This window comes from Lissotriton helveticus, chromosome 6 (assembly GCF_964261635.1).
Source record: "Lissotriton helveticus chromosome 6, aLisHel1.1, whole genome shotgun sequence".
NCBI lineage: Eukaryota > Metazoa > Chordata > Amphibia > Caudata > Salamandridae > Lissotriton > Lissotriton helveticus.
The window spans coordinates 2,096,678,110-2,096,697,335 of NC_136067.1; the positions used below are offsets into that span (position 1 = coordinate 2,096,678,110).

General features: G+C 43.8%; 1 protein-coding gene across 1 annotated transcript; it reads right to left on the reverse strand.

The window, feature by feature from the left end:
- Positions 1–5,355: 5,355 nt before the first annotated feature.
- LOC144764038 (uncharacterized) lies at positions 5,356–10,414 on the reverse strand. The gene has a single exon (XM_078650178.1). The coding sequence runs from the start codon at positions 8,840–8,842 to the stop codon at positions 6,896–6,898; it is 1,947 nt and encodes a 648-aa protein (XP_078506304.1). The 5' UTR covers positions 8,843–10,414; the 3' UTR covers positions 5,356–6,895.
- Between the last annotated feature and the right edge of the window lie 8,812 nt (positions 10,415–19,226).

The window sequence follows — 19,226 nt, forward strand, 5'->3', positions numbered from 1 at the left end:
TATTTCCCTTAGCTACTATTTCCCAGAATAACTTCTGGTCCTTTGTCTTAGCCGCTGCAATATACTGGACCAGAGTTCTTCGTCCCAGGAAGACTTTGCTTTTGCCAATACTTTGTTATATAATTTCCTTTTTTCTTTTACTTCTAGAGCACCTTTTGTTTTAAGTGCATCAATCAGTGTGGGTTTTGCGACACGGCATTCTTTACTAAACCAGGGTTTGCCAGCAGGCAACGCATTCACTACACCAGTCCCTTTTTTTGGCTTTTTTGTCATAAGTTCTAATAGTTAGTTAAAAAAGACTTTGTGAAGTTTAATGAATTCACCTGATTCGCATTCAACAGGGTTATATGAATCAAATGTATTTGCAAGAGAACAATAAATATTGACCAATAACTCTTCTTTTTCCAATATGTATGCCCATTTCACAGACCGTCGGTTATTACTAAGAATAATATTATCTATCGTGGGTGGTTGTATTTGACTTTGACCTCCCTCGTTGGCTTCCGACCCCTTTAGTAGACTTTGTAAAAAGCTAGTTTCAAGGGGGCGGTGATCGCTATCAAATCTTTCCTTAACCTTCAGGTCTTTTGTATATGGCCATAGATCCGATGAGACAATGACATAATCTATTTTACTTTCACATGTGCGCCTCTTGAAGGTGGGTGCTTTCGGGCTATCAGATGGCAGGTGCCCATTACATGCCCTCAGTCCATGACTTGTGAGTAACCTTGTAATCTGAAGAGCTAGGGTGGTTCCAGCAGCCGCCCCATTACTAACTAAAGAAGGTATTCCATTATCAGCATCTTCTTCTTCATACAATTTATACATGCCTATAATAGGTTCAAAATTACAGTTCATGTCCCCACATATGATTACACTTGCTTCTGGACCCAAGGTGTCCATAAGAGTCTCTAATTTATCAATGCATGGTGACTCCTTATAGGATGGCCATGGTCTATTATAGACATTAATAAGATAAATCACCCTTTTATCTTCAGTGGTAATTTCCAGGCCAAGTAAATCAAGAGACTCAATAATTAAATTTTTGATGCCAATATTAATAGATACACTGACCCATATTAATAAACCACCTGAGGCGCGTCCTCTGGTTGATGGGACCGCGTCTATCTGATATGTTTTATATCCAACTCTGTGTATTTGATTTGTAGCCCAAGTTTCCTGCAAAATGCAGATATCAAAGGTATTCATATAATTGTTCCATTCAGGGTCACTTGTTTTTGTACTAACTCCTGCTACATTCCATGAGACTACTTTAACTAAGATCAACCCTTCGTTTGTGCCGCTACTACTCGATGGTGGGGGTGTAGTTGGGCTTCTAATTGCCCCTATTCGAGAACTGTCATACCTGCCCACTACTGGTAGGTCTGTACAGACTGTTCCTGTCTTTAAGTCTATGACCTCATCTACTGTACCTTCGCTTGGGGGCTGATCTGTGGTGACAGTGGTCCACATTTGATCAACTGCCTGATTTGTACTAGAACGTACTACTCCATTAGTGTCCCTGGTTCCTTCCACTTTTAAATTGGGTACTCTATGATATTCGAATACCTGTTCTACAGTCTCTTGACGTGATGACAGTGAGGGAAGAGGGGGAAGCGTGTCTTGCAGTCAATCAACTGCATCTAAGCAATTGAAGCGATTGTTGGTGGAAATGTAATCTAAATGTGGAGGCGGCATTAACCAGCCTCCACCTCGTGGCCCCCTCCCATTTCGCTGCACCATTGTCCAACCATCTGCCCTAGATGAGAAATGGCCTGGGGGGTAGAAATAGGTCAGTTGAAAAGGACGAATAGTGGTGCCTAAGCTAGGGTACCTCCAGTTGCAGATGTGTTTCACTACTCTAGGATTGTCAAAATTGATTAATATACAATCCCCGTTTATATTTTTTGCCAAATGCCCCACCCAAGGTACTCGCCTGATGGTAAGGATTCTACCCATCATATACGGGGGTAGTGGTTTATTTACATCCAACCATTGAACAACCCTGTTCCATAGGGATGCAGAGGTTTCTACCTCATGTTTGCCCAATTCCGGCACTCCAGCCAGAATAACCACAAATGGGCACACCTCTGGGGGGAGATTAATGGTCTTTGTAGTAATTTCTGCACTATATTTTTTGCCATTACTATCCTGTGGTGCACTATTTTTATTTGGCTTGCTTATTTTAGGTTCCATTATCTCCTTGTCTTTGGCTACCTCAGGAATCCCCTCAGTAGTGTTCGGTACTGGTGGGTCCTTCGGTGCCGCTGATACCTCTGCAGTTTTAGTGACCCTGCCCTTCGGTAGTGTGTGAGGTGCAGTGCGGTTAACATTTTTTAGGGAAGATTAAGCAATTCCCTTGATGTCCCTCTCAATCCGTTTTAGATAGGTCTCTACCTTGCTCAACTTCTCCTCAAGTGGACGTAATAAGAGTTTTAGTGTGTAAAAATGAATATTCGACTCAATGTTCACAATCCCTTCCATAACCCCTTTAGTTAAATGGGCCCCTGTCGGTTGTATCGTGTCCCCATGGTCTAGTGCATCATGCTCCATGTTTGTACTATCACTGATAACAGGTATTTCCATGATGCCAGGGCTTGTTGTGATATTTTTAGAGCCCTTTTTTTTCCTTCCACCATGATTAATCGGTGGTGCCGATTTCACCTTGGGAATAGTCCCTGTGTTAGCTCCTTTCTGTTGTCTTGTATTATGCACCTTGACAACATTGGGGACAGTGGGCAGTTTGTTTGGTGAAAGTAAGAGTGATTCTGAAACAGTAGAGGAGCTCCCATCTGTAACATGTAGTGCATCACTATTAATGTCCTGCAATGGGATTATTTCTAAGATTGGTGAAACATCAACTCCCCCATTAGGTACAACTCTGCCCAAGGAAGCAGGAGTTTGTGCATTAGCTATTTGGCCTAGTGAAGATCGCCTTGCAATGGCCAATTCCTGGGAAACCCGTCTCTCCATGATGACAATGCTTTCATCAACAACAGAGTTCATCCTTTTAATGAATTGGTCTATTGCTCCAGTGAATGCAACAGTGTCAGTTTTCCCTTTAACCTCCTTTGGTGGCATTGTTCATAAATCAGTAAAAAATGAGAATTGTAATAAGTTAAAAAAAATTAAATCCACAGTACTCACGAAACAAAGATTTTTAGGGATGTTGGTGGGGTGGCCCGTCCCGGCCTCTGCCGGTCTTGAACGAGCTTAAACGGGCCCGCCCTTGGCCCGGGCTTCACCCGGCGTCCCGCGAAGCGGGCCTCTGCGCCGGCTTTAGGCACCTCCTGGTGCGGGCACGTCGTCAGCTGTGCAAGCCTGCCGTGAGTTGTGGTCCCAGGGCGGCGGCGCGAGGAATGGTGCTGCTGACTCTCGGCCGGTGGCGGCGTGTATTCTGCGTCTCTGTGTGGCCCCCGGTGACCCTCGGCGGTGCGGCGTCCCAAAAGCTGTTCACGGTAGGATTAAATCAAGGGGGCAGTTTTGATGGGAGACCGAATTAGGAAGATCTCTCTACTGAGGAATGGGATTACATATTTTATAGGGAATATCACACAGCAAATAACATGGCCAGTACTGAAATTACAAATTGCTTCTTACTGGTATCTCACTCCAATGAGACTCCAGAAGTAGAACGCTGGGTACTCGAAGGATGGTTGGCCCAGTTGTGTAGGCACAGGGGCCCTACTCCATCTCCTACGGAACTGCCTGAAGCTCACTTCATACTGGAATCAAGTTTTGGATGAAATTGATTCTGCTTTTAACACTTCCATCCTGAAGTTTCCAGCTTACACCCTTCTGGGTGTTTCAAACCCCCAACTTATTCATTGCGCTATAACAGGGGGAAGCAAATGGCCCTCACTTTGGGAGCAGTCCAACAAGTTATACTCTCTCTCTGGGGCACAGACAGGGCTCCAGACTACATCTCCTGGTTGCATAAATTGTGGTTTCTTCTGGGGATGGAGAAGCTCTCCTCAGCAACACTCCCAGGTCACACCTCCTACTCAGATAGGTCTCCTTATACAAACTCTTTCTACTGAATTCTGAGAGTTAACCTGCCCAGCCTATTTACGGCTACTAGAACTGATCCCAGATGCAGCCCCACCCAAGGCCTACACTAACCCTTGCAGTTACAACACCCGTTATAACCACATCCCCCTAATATTGTACCCGTATAATTGATGGCTCCATCACTATAATGAAGGAGAATTAGGAAGGGGGCGGGGTGTTTCTTTACTTTAATGCTTGTTTTTTTTTTAATGCCTGAACAAGGCTGCCGACCGAAGGGTTGCAGGCAAAAGTTGTGTCATAAACGACTCTGACTGTTTTACATCTGAGCGCGGCCGGCCTCCTGGGGTTGTAGGAGACATGCTGTGTATTTACTTGAGAAGGCAGAATTAATAAACTGGATTGACCCATAAAAGTTGCACTACGCTTATATATGTAACCAGCACAATCTTTCTTATGTATAGTGCTCAGATTCTTTTGGGTAATATTCATGCTTTTAAAAAACCCTCTCAATAAACATAAACAAATAATTATAAAAAAGATCAAGAGTGAATAATTTTGTCAAATCCGCATCATTGCAAGACACCAGGGGGTACTAGTTAATTTACTCACATTGGAAGAAACTAAGGGGGTCCATCAACCAGGTGCTCACATTTTATGAGACTAACATGTAGGGTACACGTTACTGACATTTCGAGTCCCCATTCAAGGCCTCTAAACATAATCCTCAGTTTGAGTCTCCTCATAAATCCCCTCCCATTTTTCCCCAATGGTGGCCATAGAGTTTATCCTTTTGGAACAAGGCTCGTGGAGAGATAAGACCTTTGCTTTGTCATAAATAAATCAGTTTGCCTGAATAGGTTATTTCTTTTCTTCTATTGTATAGGCATAGTCTGACTAGTCATTAGGGATCTTTAGAAAAGTAAATAACTATATACACTGTACGGTTTAAGAAAGTTTACAGTGTTCAAACATCTAGGATTGCAGTCAGTACTTTCAGTAGATCTTCATTTTGTTACAAATCAGTGTGCTAAAAAATACACTGCACAAAAGTAGAAAGAATACAGTTGTTGCACGTGATAATGGAGATTGTAATCACTGCTGTAAGTAGAGGCCTCTTATTCACAGGTTGCCCAGCAAGCTGTCCTGCAATGTCTGTAAAAGTGGTGGCAGCTCCTGTCCCACATGAAACCATAAACCTGATGCACACATACTTCAAGGTCTGCAAGCCTCTAAGGCCAGTGGCATCGGACTTCCAACTGACCCTAAAACTCCACTTGTCATCTCCCGGGCAGTATTGTTAATTTAAGAAACAAAACATCAACGATAAACAGCATGAACATAAGATCCTATGTAACCAACTCTGAATTTTATTATCACAAATGTCAACAAATGTCCCAAAAACTGTGGGCTCTAGAAGGCATTACAGAACACATCTCACATAACTGAGTAAATAGGCAGAGGCAGGACTTATCATGAGGAAGCCAAAACAGTCCTTATACCACAGTAGGCTGGAAACAGGGAAAGAAAGCTAGCTGTTGCTTTGTATAACACTTGCATTCTGTCCGAGTTTGATGCGCTCTAGAGTTTGCATATTGTCACCTCCGTGAGAAAGGGGTGTGTTGTCCCGGGACCTTTTCTTGACTAATCCTTCAACACCTATGATGACTGCCACTATTTCTGTTCCTTTGTTTCACATTTTATTTCGGTACTTCGTCCCCCTGTATCTGTGTGCAGGTGTGGATTGTTTGTCATAGCAACTGATGACTATTTGCTATTCCTTTGTAATAAATGTCTTGTCACACTAAAGACAGATACAGTTTTTCCCTGGAATGCATGTTGACACATTAGGCTCCCCCTGCAAAAAAATACTTTGCAAGAAAAAGTTGTTTCTGACAATATGGCCTATCTGATCATCACTTGGTCACATTTATAGCTTCATTTACTTCCCAGTGTGGATTTTCAGATGTTGCAGGAATAGTCCCTTTGTAATGATGGCTTTGTTACATTCAGTATATTTCTATTGTGTCGCTCTTGTGTGGAGGACAGGTGTCCACTGACTTTCTGATGTTGCATTAACTTTGCCTTTGTAAAGGATTTCTTGCCACATTGAGTGCAGTGATATGCATTCTCCACTGATATGACTTTTTCCTCTGTGTTGACGTACTGTTATTGTATTACCTGTGCCCTGCCAATAAATGAATTGTCATATTCAGTACATTTACATGGTTTCTCTCCGGGGTGGTTTTTTGATGCGTGTTCGGTCTTTCTTTTTTGACAAATGCCTGGACATATTTGCTGTGGTATGCGTTCTTTGTGTCATGACTTTCTTCACTGTGTGTACTCTGATGGTACATTAACTGTGCCTTATCAAATAAATGCTTTGTGCATTCAGTATATTCATATAATTTCTCTCCTGTGTGAACTTTCTGCTGTGTTAGCTTGCATTTTTAACAATGCTTTGTCACCATAAGTGCAATGACATGGTTTCTCCCGTGTGGACTTTCTGTTAGTGCATTGGCTGTGCTGTGCCCTTCTAATAAATGCCTTGTCACTTTCTGTACATTAATACGGTTACTTCAGTAAGAACACTTTGTCACATTCTGTACATTCATACAGATTTTCCCCACTGGGTACTTTCTGATGTTGTTTTAACTTTCTCTTGCCAATAAATGCCTTGCCACATTCAGTGCCATCTTTAGGGTGGACTTTTGATGTTGCGTTAGCTCTCTATTTCTTATGAATGCATTGTCACATTGAATACATTGACACGGTTTCTCTCCTGTGTGAATATTCTGATGTCATATTAAGTTTTGTTTAGTAATAAATGTGTTGCACTCTGTAAATTATTTTTGGTTTTTGCCTCAAGTGTCTTTTTTATGCTGCATTAGCTTAATCTTCCTGTGGAAGACTTCATTACATCCTGTACATACATGGGAATTTTCTTCTTGTGGATTTTCTGATGTCCCTTCAGCGCTCCATTTCTTATAAATGCTTTGTCACATTGTGTACATTGATATGGTTTCTCCCCAGTGTGGATTTTCTGATGTTGCTTTAGGTCTCCATTTGTTATAAATGCCTTGTCACATTCTGTACATTGGTATGGTTTCTCCCCAGTGTGGATTTTCAGATGCCGCTTCAGCCCTACATTTGTTATAAATGCTTTGTCACATTCAGAGCATTCATATGGTCTCTCCCAAATGTGGAGTTTCTGATGACATTTGAGCTCTCCATTCGTTTTAAATGCTTTGTCACATTCAGTGCATTCATATGGTTTCTCCCCAGTGTGGACTTTCTGATGTTGCATTAGGGTTCCATTGGTATTAAATGCCTTGTCGCATTCTGTACATTCATAGGGTTTCTCCCCGGTGTGGACTATCTGATGGCATATTAGATGTGACTTTCTAATAAATGCCTTCTCACATTCAGTGCAGTTGAATGGTCTCCCTCTAGCGTGGACTTTCTGATGCTGTTTTAGCTCTCCATTTGTTTTAAATGCTTTACCACATTCTGTACATTGATATGGCTTCTCTCCTGTGTGAACTTTTTGATGTATTTTTAAACTTTTCTTTTCAATAAATGCTTTGTCACACTCTGTACATTGATATGGTTTCTCCCCAGTGTGGATTTTCTGATGTCGATTTAGGTCACCATTTCTCATAAATGCTTTGTCACATTCTGTACATTGATATGGTTTCTCCCCAGTGTGGATTATCTGATGTTGCTTTAGTGCTCCATTTCTTATAAATGCTTTGTCACATTCTGTACATTGATATGGTTTCTCTCCTGCGTGAACTTTCTGATGTATTTCTAAACTTTGCTTTGCAATATATACCTTGTCACATTCTATACATTCATATGGTTTCTCCCCAGTGTGGACTTTCTGATGTTGCATTAGGGTTCCATTGGTGTTAAATGCCTTGTCGCATTCTGTACATTCATAGGGTTTCTCCCCGGTGTGGACTCTCTGATGGCGCATTAGATGTGACTTTCTAATAAATGCCTTCTCACATTCAGTGCAGTTGAATGGTCTCTCTCCAGCGTGGACTTGCTGATGCTGTTTTAGAATTCCATTTGTTTTAAATGCTTTACCACATTCTGTACATTGATATGGCTTCTCTCCTGTGTGACCTTGTTGATGTATTTTTAAACTTTTCTTTAAAATAAATGCTTTGTCACATTCTGTACATTGATAAGGTTTCTCCCCAGTGTGGACTTTCTGATGTTGCATTAGGGTTCCATTGGTGTTAAATGCCTTGTCACATTCTGTACATTGATATGGTTTCTCCCCAGTGTGGATTATCTGATGTTGCTTTAGCGCTCCATTTCTTATAAATGCTTTGTCACATTGTGTACATTGATATGGTTTCTCCCCAGTGTGGATTTTCTGATGTTGCTTTAGGTCTCCATTTGTTATAAATGCCTTGTCACATTCTGTACATTGATATGGTTTCTCCGCAGTGTGGATTTTTTTCTGATGTTGCTTTAGCTCTCCATTTGTTCTAAATGCCTTGGGACATTCTGTACATTTATACTGTCTCTCACCAGTGTGGACCTTTTGATGTAACATTAGTTTTGCCTTTCTAATAAATCCCTTGTCACATTCTGTGCATTTATACTGTTTCTCACCAGTGTGGACCTTTTGATGTAACATTAGTTGTGCCTTTCTAATAAATCCCTTGTCACATTCTGTACATTCATACGGTTTCTCACCAGTGTGGATTTGTTCATGCTGCTTTAGAGTCTTCTTCCTTTCAAACACTTTATTACATTCTGTACATTGATATAGTTTCTGCTCTATGTGGACACTCTGATGCTGCATTAGGTCTTTCATTACAAATAACACTTTTCCACATTCAGTCCTTTGATATGGTTATTTTCCAGTATGGAGTTTCTGATGACACACTTGCTCTTTCTCTGCCTAATAAATGTGTTGCACATTTCAGAAATTCACATGGTTTCCCTCTCGTGCATTCTTGTTGATACCAGGTTAGCTCTTTCTCCGTACTGAGCACCTCATCAGACTTGCTTCAGTATGTCATGTCTTCTATGCCTATCATCTGATGCCTATGAGCCAAGTACAGACCTCATTGGACAGTTTGCGTTTTCTGTTGTAGAAAAAAAGACTTTGGCGAGGTATTAGTCTTCAAGGGAATAGATTTCGAGGTATACTGTTTTTATATCACTTCCAACACAAATGATGGTTAATGCCTTTACCTTTTTTTGTTTATCACTGAATTTATTTCACCTGTGGAGTAGGAAAAAGAAACACTCAACAAGCTGAAATGCAGAGTCCATCACAAAATATTTTGCCATTTAATGAGACATTTAATTGTTCATATAGACATAAATTAAGGAGCTGGGCCTATACTTGCAGTGGCCTCAGAATGCCGCTTGCTTAACAAAAAGTAATTTGCCTGAATTGTTCATAGAACCCTGCTATTTATCACGCTGCTGATACCTTTGTAAAACTTTTAAATACTTTGACATTTTTAACTTTCTGTGTTCTGTGTTTTACCTTGCACTTTTGGCTCACTCCCAGCACCCTAACTTCCTATATTCAGCACTTCCGGCAAGGTTGGGGGTCTAGTGTTTTGAGAATTGACAGCCGCTGCACAGCAGGGCTGAGTGGTGGGTGGGAGGAGTCCTAGGGCATTTAAACAGGATGGAGCAAGCGCGCAGCGGGCGCACCTAAGGTAAGCCTGTCTGTGCCTGTCCGTGCCCAGCCGGGACCAGGGGCCAGGACCCCTGGTCCACAACTCCTGTCCTCCATGAAGGAACTCTAGCTACTAAATCAAGGTCCGCAGCCACTTAATGACAATGCATTGGTTGCACTCAGGAGGGAAGGGTTGCTGAGGCCCCAATTAGGCAGGAGGAATTTAAAACAGATAACATCTCATCCCAGGCCACCTCACTGGCCCATAGTCTGGGTTTTGCCACCCTGAACACCCGCTCCCTTCAGAAACATATCTTGGAGGTCTTTTCACTTCTCCAAGATGATACTTTGGATATTTTGGGTATTACCGAGACCTGGCTTGATGAGTCCTCTATCCTGGACCTGGTCGCTGCTATGCCCTTTAACTATGCAGCCCTAAACCATAACAGACTGGGTAATTCCAGAGGGGGGGGTTGTTGCACTTCTTTATAGTAATCTACTATTTGCTGTATTGTACTTTTGTGGTTTGCAAACTAAACCAAAATAAAGTGTTATTGAATTGAATAGTAATCAACTAAAAGCTGAGACCCTTTGTTCAGAAAGCATAGAGGGCGCTGACGTTCTGGGGGCAAAGTTTTGCTCCCAGACCGATTTTTTGGTAATCTTGCTAGTGTATCACCCGCCACACACGGCACCAAGGTTCATTGAACTTTTTATGGAATTAGTTCATGACCTACGTTCATGATACCAGTTTATTTATTTATTTTTGAAGCTTATAAAGCGCACGGCTACCTCCGGCGGAGGTGTCCCGGCGCTGAGATTACCCGAATGCCACCCAGAGAAGGAACCAGAAGTGAATCCTACAAAAAGACAATAAAAGAAACAGACATTATTATGAACGATTAGTAAACAGCCATGTTTTAAGTTTTCGTCGAAAGACCGTCTCAGATTCAAGGAACCTGAGTTCCACGGGAAGTCTGTTCCAGAGTTTGGCAGCCGTGACAGTAAAAGTTCTGCCGCCACATCTGGAAAGTCTGAATCTTGGGACGGTCAGTAAACGAAGGCTGTTAGATCTGAGATGTCTAACAGAAGAAGAAATTTTAAGGCGTTTACTCAGGTAAGACGGGCCTGTTCCATGAATAGCACGAAATGCCAAGGTCAAGATCTTAAACTCAATACGCCGAGCTATGGGGAGCCAATGGAGCTCATCTCTGTACGCTCTGACTGAGGTACGAGCAGGAATATTGCCAATAAGCCGAGCCGCGGCGTTTTGGACTATCTGCAGGCGATCAATCAAGTACTGGGGGGCACCCGCATACAGGCTGTTAGCATAGTCCAGATGCGTGGTGATAAGTGCCTGGACCACCGTTTTGCGAGAAGATTGAGGAAGATACGGGAATATCTTCCTAATCATGCGCAATTTCGCAAAGCAGGCCCCCGCGACCTTGTTGACTTGGGATTTACCAGACAGAGTGTTATCAAATGTAAAGCCTAGGTTGCGGGCAGTCTGAGCTGGCTCAGGAGGGGGATCCAGGGCAGTGGGCCACCACAAGCTGGCCGGGGGAGGAGACTTCTGACCGAAGAAAAGAACCTCCGTTTTATCGGTGTTGAGTGCCAGGTGGTTAGCAGACATCCACGTGCAGATATTGCCAAGGCAGTTTCTAAAATCAGAAAAATGGGAGTCAGAGTGGCCTCTAAATGAAAAAATGAGCTGAGTATCATCAGCATAAGAGACCACCCTGACACCCCAAGATTCCACTACCCTAGCAAGAGGAGCAACGTAGATGTTGAATAATAGAGGGCTGAGGGCAGAGCCCTGGGGCACTCCGCACAGAAGAGGTTTATCCTCTGATTCAAATGGGTGCAACGTGACCCTCTGAAACCTGTTCGACAGAAAGGAATTAATCCAAGCCAGTACTGTGCCACTGATCCCGAGCTGATGTAAACGAGTTGCTAGTATGTCATGGGATACAGTGTCAAATGCAGCGGATAGGTCGAGGAGGACCAACATGGCCTCCTCGCCCTTATCCACTGATTCCCTAATAATTTCAGAGACCTCTAGCAACGCAGTCTCGGTGCTGTAACCCGCTCTGAACCCGGACTGGGAGTCGTGTAACAGCTGATTAGATGCCAGATACTGGGCCAGCTGGGTCTGTACCACCTTCTCCAAGACTTTCGCAGGTTTAGGCAAAAGTGAGATGGGCCGGTAGTTGGTAAATTGTAGAGGGTCAGCACCAGGTTTTTTTTTAATAGGAATTAGCCTGGCCTGTTTCCAATCTGAGGGAAATTGACCCCGAGACAAAAAAGGCGTTCCAAATCGAGAGGAAAGGTTTAACCAGAACAGTGGCAAGTTTGCCCATAATTTTGGCAGGGACTTGGTCTAAAGGAGAACCAGACTTTATTTTATATAGCAAAGACAAGGCTTGGTCGGAGGTAAGCTCCTCAAAATGATTAAATGAGCTATGACTGGGACAGGTTCTATCAGGGGGGTGGCAGAATGCAGCAGTATCAAAAGAAGAAGCGAGTTTGATAATTTTATCCTGAAAAAAATTCGAGAGTCCGTTGCAAAGATCTTGTGTTGGAATACATTGGGTTTTCGTGGCAGGGGGATTGACAAAGTCTTTCACAATGGTAAAGACAGTTCATGGTGGTAATGGGGGATTTTAACCTGCATTGGGAACAAACACCCAAAGATAGCCAAGCTAGACAAAGTAATGACCCCTTTAGAATTCCTTTAGAATTCCACCAACTAGTGGATGGGCCCACTCATGAGAAGGGCCACACACTTGACCTGGTCTGGTCATCACGTCTGCTCACTAGCCCTATAGTCATTGACCCCTGTCCCTGGTCCGACGATTAAGCAATTCATGGCCGCTTATCACTCTCTAAACAAACAGTCAGTTCACCCATGGACTGGAGAGTATTACGGGGAGGGAATAAGATCAAAGAGAGAGGAGATAGGAGTTGGCCTAACGGCTAGGGCGCTCGACCTCGGAATCTGGGTTCGAGTCTCGGTAACGACGCCAAACATCCCGTGGTTCTGGGCAAATCACTTAATCTCCCTGTACCTAACAAAAATGAATGTGTGTCCTCATGTAACGTAACTGGTGATATGTAAAGCGCTCTGATACCCGATTCGGGTCGGGTCAAGTTCGCGCTATATAAAACTCATCAAAAAAAACCGGATGATTTGGTCACTATTCTCCATAAGACGTCCACCTCAGGGAAAACTACGGTTGACCTTGAGGAAGAAAGCTCTGCCCTGGCGATAAGACTTATGAATGCTACGGATTTAGTAGCTCCAGCTCGCAGGGAGAGAATAAGGGATAAAGGGAAAGGGGCCCCTTGATTTAACAGGTTCAACAGGACTTCATTCGGAGAAAAAAAAAAGGGACTTAAAGTAAAAAAAGGACTACCTCCCTGGAGTCACTGCTTAATGGCAATAGAAATAGGTCTTCATTGCCCCCCTCTACTGAGCTCAATGGTAATAGAAAGAGGACTTCACTGCCTCCTCTACTGAGCTCCCAAAATGGCCACAACATATTTTTTATAGTTATAAGACTGCCTCTCTTGTCCGGAAATAGAAAAGGTCTACAATTGCTAGCTCTTCACTAATATTTAATTAATATAGACTGCCTGGACCGTCTCACCTCACAGCACAATCACTTTCACCCCACCTAGGTCAGCTTCTCTCTTAAACCCAGATGCAACAACCCAGTCAGGGAAGCATTCCTCATTACCTTGCCTCCCCTCCCCCCTAAAGGTCCACCCATACCGACCCGTTAGGGCAGCATTCCTCACTACCTTGCCACCCCTCCCCCTATAGGTCAACCCTTACAACCATGTTTGAAGACCCCCCTTTAAGGGCTCGCCCCGATTAGACTTCCTCAAGTCGGTCCATCCTCCGCCCTTTCTGTAACACCTACACTATGGAGCGCTCTGGCATATGCACCTACTCCATCACATACCCCCCGCACCTCTTAAAAAAGGCAGCCAAAGGCTTCAAACATAACCTATTAAAATCTCATCCAGAAACCCCTATCTCTGACCCTTACTTCTCAATGAATAATGGGCCCATTAAGAATGACATCATTTTCTACACTAAAAGAAGAGCTCAATGGAGAAAAGCCTTTCTCGCTCTCTTTAAGGTATCTAACCTGAGGAAAACAGTGCACGGTTTCGCCTTATCTATCCTCCCCTCCCTATTCTTCAACGCAGCTGCCACCGTCAATATCTATCATAATGGTATCATCCTAATCCAATCCAATAACCATAACCTCAACTTGATCGACCACATTTTTCCGCTCATTAAAGAGACAGTCACTCATACACATCCCTCCTCTCCATCCACTCATGCTGATATCTTCAACTCCCATCCAGCTCTCGAAGTTAATCAGAACTCCCAGACTCCATCTCCCGCGACATTACCTTCTAACCTCACCGACTACCCACCCAACATCACTCTCCACCTTACTACCACCTCACGTAGTAGCACCACCAATTCACTAACCTTCACTCCTCACCACGCACTTTCGCCCCCACCATCCCCCCTCACCTCTAAACCCAGCACCCCACCTCGACTTAACAGCCTCCCCAACTCCCCATTGGATCCCACCTTCCGCCCTCACCCTACACTTTCGGACCCTCCTTCCCCCATCATCTTCACTCCCAGCACCTCCCCTCAGATTAACAGCCCCTCCAATTCACCTTTGGATCCCAGCTTAGACTCCCCCCTTACCACTCATCCTGATCTCCATATCTCACCCTCCCTCCCCACCTCTACCCACAGCTCCTCCCTTTGGCCCAACAGCCCTTCCTTTACCCCCACTGCTCTGGACACTCCCGTACCCTCAGAAACCACTACACAGTCTTCTCCCTTTGTCCAACCATCCAATATTGAAACCATCACACCTGACACCAGACTTGACTTAATATTATCAGCCCTTCAACAGGTCAAATCGGACATCCGAACCCTTCACAACCTAATTGTACTACAATCCAAGTCCTCAAGCTTTAAACAGGATCACAACCCGTCTCCACCCCCCAAGATCAATAATCACATGCAACATCTTCCGGCAAACTTCCAAGCACATGGTTCCCCACGTTGTAGCACAGTCCCACTCCCTAATGCCATCTCCCTCCCTATCAGGGGACTAAACTTGCTATCTGACTCAGATCTAGTGGCCCTCTTACGTTTGTACGATCAGCCGTACACTCGGCTTAGCACAGGACTCGTGGTTAGTCCAGTTAGCCCACTTACAGACTCCCGAATACAATCCATCCCGATCAACACTCATAGAGCCACCAGATTAAATTCCAGAGGCATTGTTGAAAATAACCTCACCAGAATTCCCATCACTGCCGAACCCACCTCAATACTCTCCCAGCCACTTCTAAGCTGATCCTCCTAAACTGCAGGTCCTCCTCTAGACATGCAGCAGATATAGCTAATCTAATTATCACAAACAAACCTGACGTTATGATCCTAACAGAAACCTGGCTAAAGGAAACCTCTACTCCCATCATGGACATTCTGCTACCCCCTAACTATGACATCACCAGACTAGACAGAAAAGACAGGCTAGGCGGTGGGATAGCTTGCATACACCAGATCTGCTTAACAGTGACCAACTCCAATGCCCCGGCTATACATATGCTTAAACATCGCCAACAACAACAAACAAATATGCTCTTTACACGCCTTCTACCATCCTCCGGGAGATAACCTCACTTTCATAGAACACCTCATGGACATTCTAGCATCAAATGACAACCAACACATGAAGCAAATTTTCTTAGGGAACTTCAACCTTCACTGGAACGACCACAACGACCCGGGGGCAAACAGCCTCAAAGCCTTCCTCACAGACCTCAATCTCAACCAAATATGTAACAGCCCGACACAGGACAAAGGTGCAACTCTCGACCTAATTATCTCCAAATTGGACTCCACTCAGCTCGACTCGATACTCCCTTGCGACTGGTCTGACCATCATGTCATTTCATTCCAAGTCTTGGAAACCATTAAACGACTCCCTACTCAACCCCTGAAAACTAAGATCTGGAAGAGAAACCTGAAAAACGTTGGATCTGATATTGAAGCCTTAGCTAACTCAAACCCTCTTAGTCCCCCGGAAGACATAACTGATGTACAGGGGCTGACAAATCACTACTTTCACTCCATAAACAACCTCCTAGACAAAATTGCCCCATAGCAACTGAAAAGAACCTCCTCAAAAGACTCTAAACCATGGTACGATGGGTGGCTAAATGATGACAGACGCTCTCTTAGAGTAATTGAACGTCGCTGGAGTGCTACACCCTCTACTGACCTCCTCAAACTTCTAAGAAAATATAGAAATGCATACTTTAGAAAAATCAGTAAACCTAAAACTGATTTCTTCAGGTCTCATCTAGACCTAGCCAAGAACAGCCCCAAGAATCTATTCGGTCTGATCAAAGCCCAAACCAAAAGCCTACCCAATGTCCACATTGACAATCCTCTTTCTACTCCGAACTGTGATGAATTTGCCTCCTACTTTGCCGCTCAGACAGAATCCATTAAATCAGATTTACTCATGGACCTAATATCCATCTCAGACTCAAAAGACAGCTCATCATAGCCCCTAGCAGTCTCCCCAGCTAATGACCTTCCATTATTCAAACTGAAAAACAATGCATCCTGGTCCCACTTCAATACTTACAGTGAAGATACCATACTAAAGATGCTAAATGCGCTGAAACCCTCCAATCACTTCTCGGACCCGCTCTCCGCGAACTACATAAAAGACTTCATCCCTCTCTTACTACCCCTCTGGACCAAGATCATTAACACATCCCTTCTTCAAGGGTCCATTCCAGACACCCTGAAAACGGGGCAGGTCTCGCCTATCCTAAAGAAACCCACAGAGGACCCCACAAACCCTAATAACTATTGCCCGATCTCTAACATCCCTATGTTATCCAAACTCCTGGAAAAATGCGTCAACATACAACTGAACAGTCACATTGATCGATTCAACCTGCTGAACCAATTTCAATCCGGCTTCAGAGCTAGTCACAGCACAGAATCAGCCATGACAGTGGAGAAGTGTGGCTCACCGGTTAGAGGAGGCAGTCCATGATGCAGAGGTCAGACCCGGGACCAGGGTTCAATCCCCGACGCGGCAGGGCCTTGAGTTCAAAATGTCCACGGACTCGATAATTCTCGCCTCGGTGCCTACTCGAATCGGGGGTTCACACTCTTCAACTCTGGGCAATAACTTGCTTAATCTCCACTACGGCCCCACCGCGATGGGAGGCCTGGTCTTCACCTTGGGGATGCCCAGTAGGGGTAATCTCGCAGGAAAAGGCCAGGACGGGTTCCCAAAGCAAGCGCCTTGAGACCTTACGGTGAAAGGCGCTATATAAGAACGTATGATTTACGATTTATTTATTTATGACACATGTATTAGGTTGACGCTCTAAAAATTTTAGACCAAAATAAAGCCTGTCTTCTAATCCTATTCTACCTGTCATCTGCTTTTGACACCGTCAAACACGAAAACATGCTGGATCTCCTGAAACACAGAATGGGTTTGTCTGGAACGGTTTTCAACTGGTTCACCTTTCCTACAAAATAGATCCCAAAGATTCAAGGTCAACCAATCCCTGTCCCTCCCCGCACCAGTCACACTGGGAGTTCCAAAAGGCTCTACCCTCTCTCCAGCTCTGTTCAACCTCTTCATGGAACCTCTTACTGATCTTCTCAGCCTCTCCAAGATTCACTTCCACATGTATGCAGACAACACCCAAATATACATCAAGATCCACTCCCTGGAGGACATCAAATCACTCAACACCACACTTCAAAAAACCCAAAAAGTTGGCTGGCCGAAAAGAAATAGAAGTAAAGGGCACAGCCCTTAAACTACTCAAATTCTTTCTCTCAGAAAGAACCCAAAGAGTCAATCTGGACAAATTTGAGGCAGAGGCATTCTCTTTTCCTTGTGGAGTTCCTCAGGATTCTTCATTGAGTCTGACACTTTTTAACATTTATGTGTCCTCCCTGGCCCCCCTTATTGAATCCTTCGGTTTTAGCTTAACAACGTACGCAGATGACACCCAACTTGTGGTGACGATACGACTAGAGCTGCTACAGGATATCACATCCAGACTACAAGACTGCATGAATGCAGTAGGAACCTGGATGGCACAAATTGTTTAAAGCTAAACTCCAGCAAAACGGAGGTTGTGCTCTTCGGCAATTTTCCAACCTCTGTACCCCAGACTGTTGGCCGAACTTACTAGGACCACTGCCCTCCCCAACTAGAAAGGTTAAGAACCCAGCAGTATGGATTGATGATACACTTAGTTTCAAGGACTTGGTGAACTTCGTGGCATCTTAACAAATCATGCAAGAAAATAATGCAGTTACTACCTAAAGACGCACAACAGATGGTAGTTACAGCTTTGGTAATGTCGAGATTAGACTATTGCAATAGTCTCTACCTCAAGTTACAAGAAGGAGCAATGAATAAACTACTTGACCATCATTTTTACTTTGTGTTTTGAAATGTATTATGTTGTTCTTTTGACTTAGTGCCCTCCTAAAACTTCATGGCCCTGTCTAGTAGTAAAGTCCACATTTGTAAAGCGCACAATCACCCGTAAGGGTCTCTAGGCGCTGGGGGCCGTCGGGAAGATTAAGCGAGCTATTGCCCAGAGTCACATGGTGCTGGGCTAACCTGCCGCCGGAGCCGGGGATCGAACCGTGGTCCCCAGATTCCAGCGTCAGTTGCCCTGGCCGCGGCGCCACACCTCTCCCCAGTAGGGCTGTTTCCTGTTTGATCATGTGCTACCTCGTCTTCCCATGGCACCCCATTTACTTTTAGTGTTTCAGGTTCCTCTTATGTTGCCTTATTGTATTGTACTCATGCTGTTTCCTCACGTCAACGTTAGTTTCTTTTGTACTTCGCTCTGATACCCGTCTGGGTCTTGCACGCGCCTTATAAAATATTTCAAATGATTAAAATAATAATATCAGAGTATAGCAGAAGGTGTCCATTTGAATCTAATCTTTATAAAGTAATTCACGTTTTAGAATGCACTCAATGAAATGCTTTGAGAAATGCACTCCTGTCTGTATTTTAATTGAGGACTACAGCTATGCTTGTAAACCAAGTTAGTCTGTATGTCCTGCTTGTCTTTCTAGTTTGCTTTCAGTGCTCGTTTGTCCTGCTTATATAGATATTTACCAATTACCTTACTATTTAAATCTGCACTGTGCCACCTATCTTTGCAATCCTATATTCCACTGTATGTATGTGTGTCGATTCAGCATATACCTGTTTGTCTATATACGCATCAACCTGTCTTTCTATCAAATAGTCTATTTATCTACCGTCCTTCTATCTACCTGTCTGTCCCTCTATCTATGCAACTTATTTCTTTGCAACTTATATCTTTCCAACTCTATCAATCTATTTATTATTTCTTTCCAAATCTATCTTTGCAACTCTATCATTCTATCTATCAATGTGTCTATCTTTTCAAGTGTATCTATCTATCGATCTATCAGTAT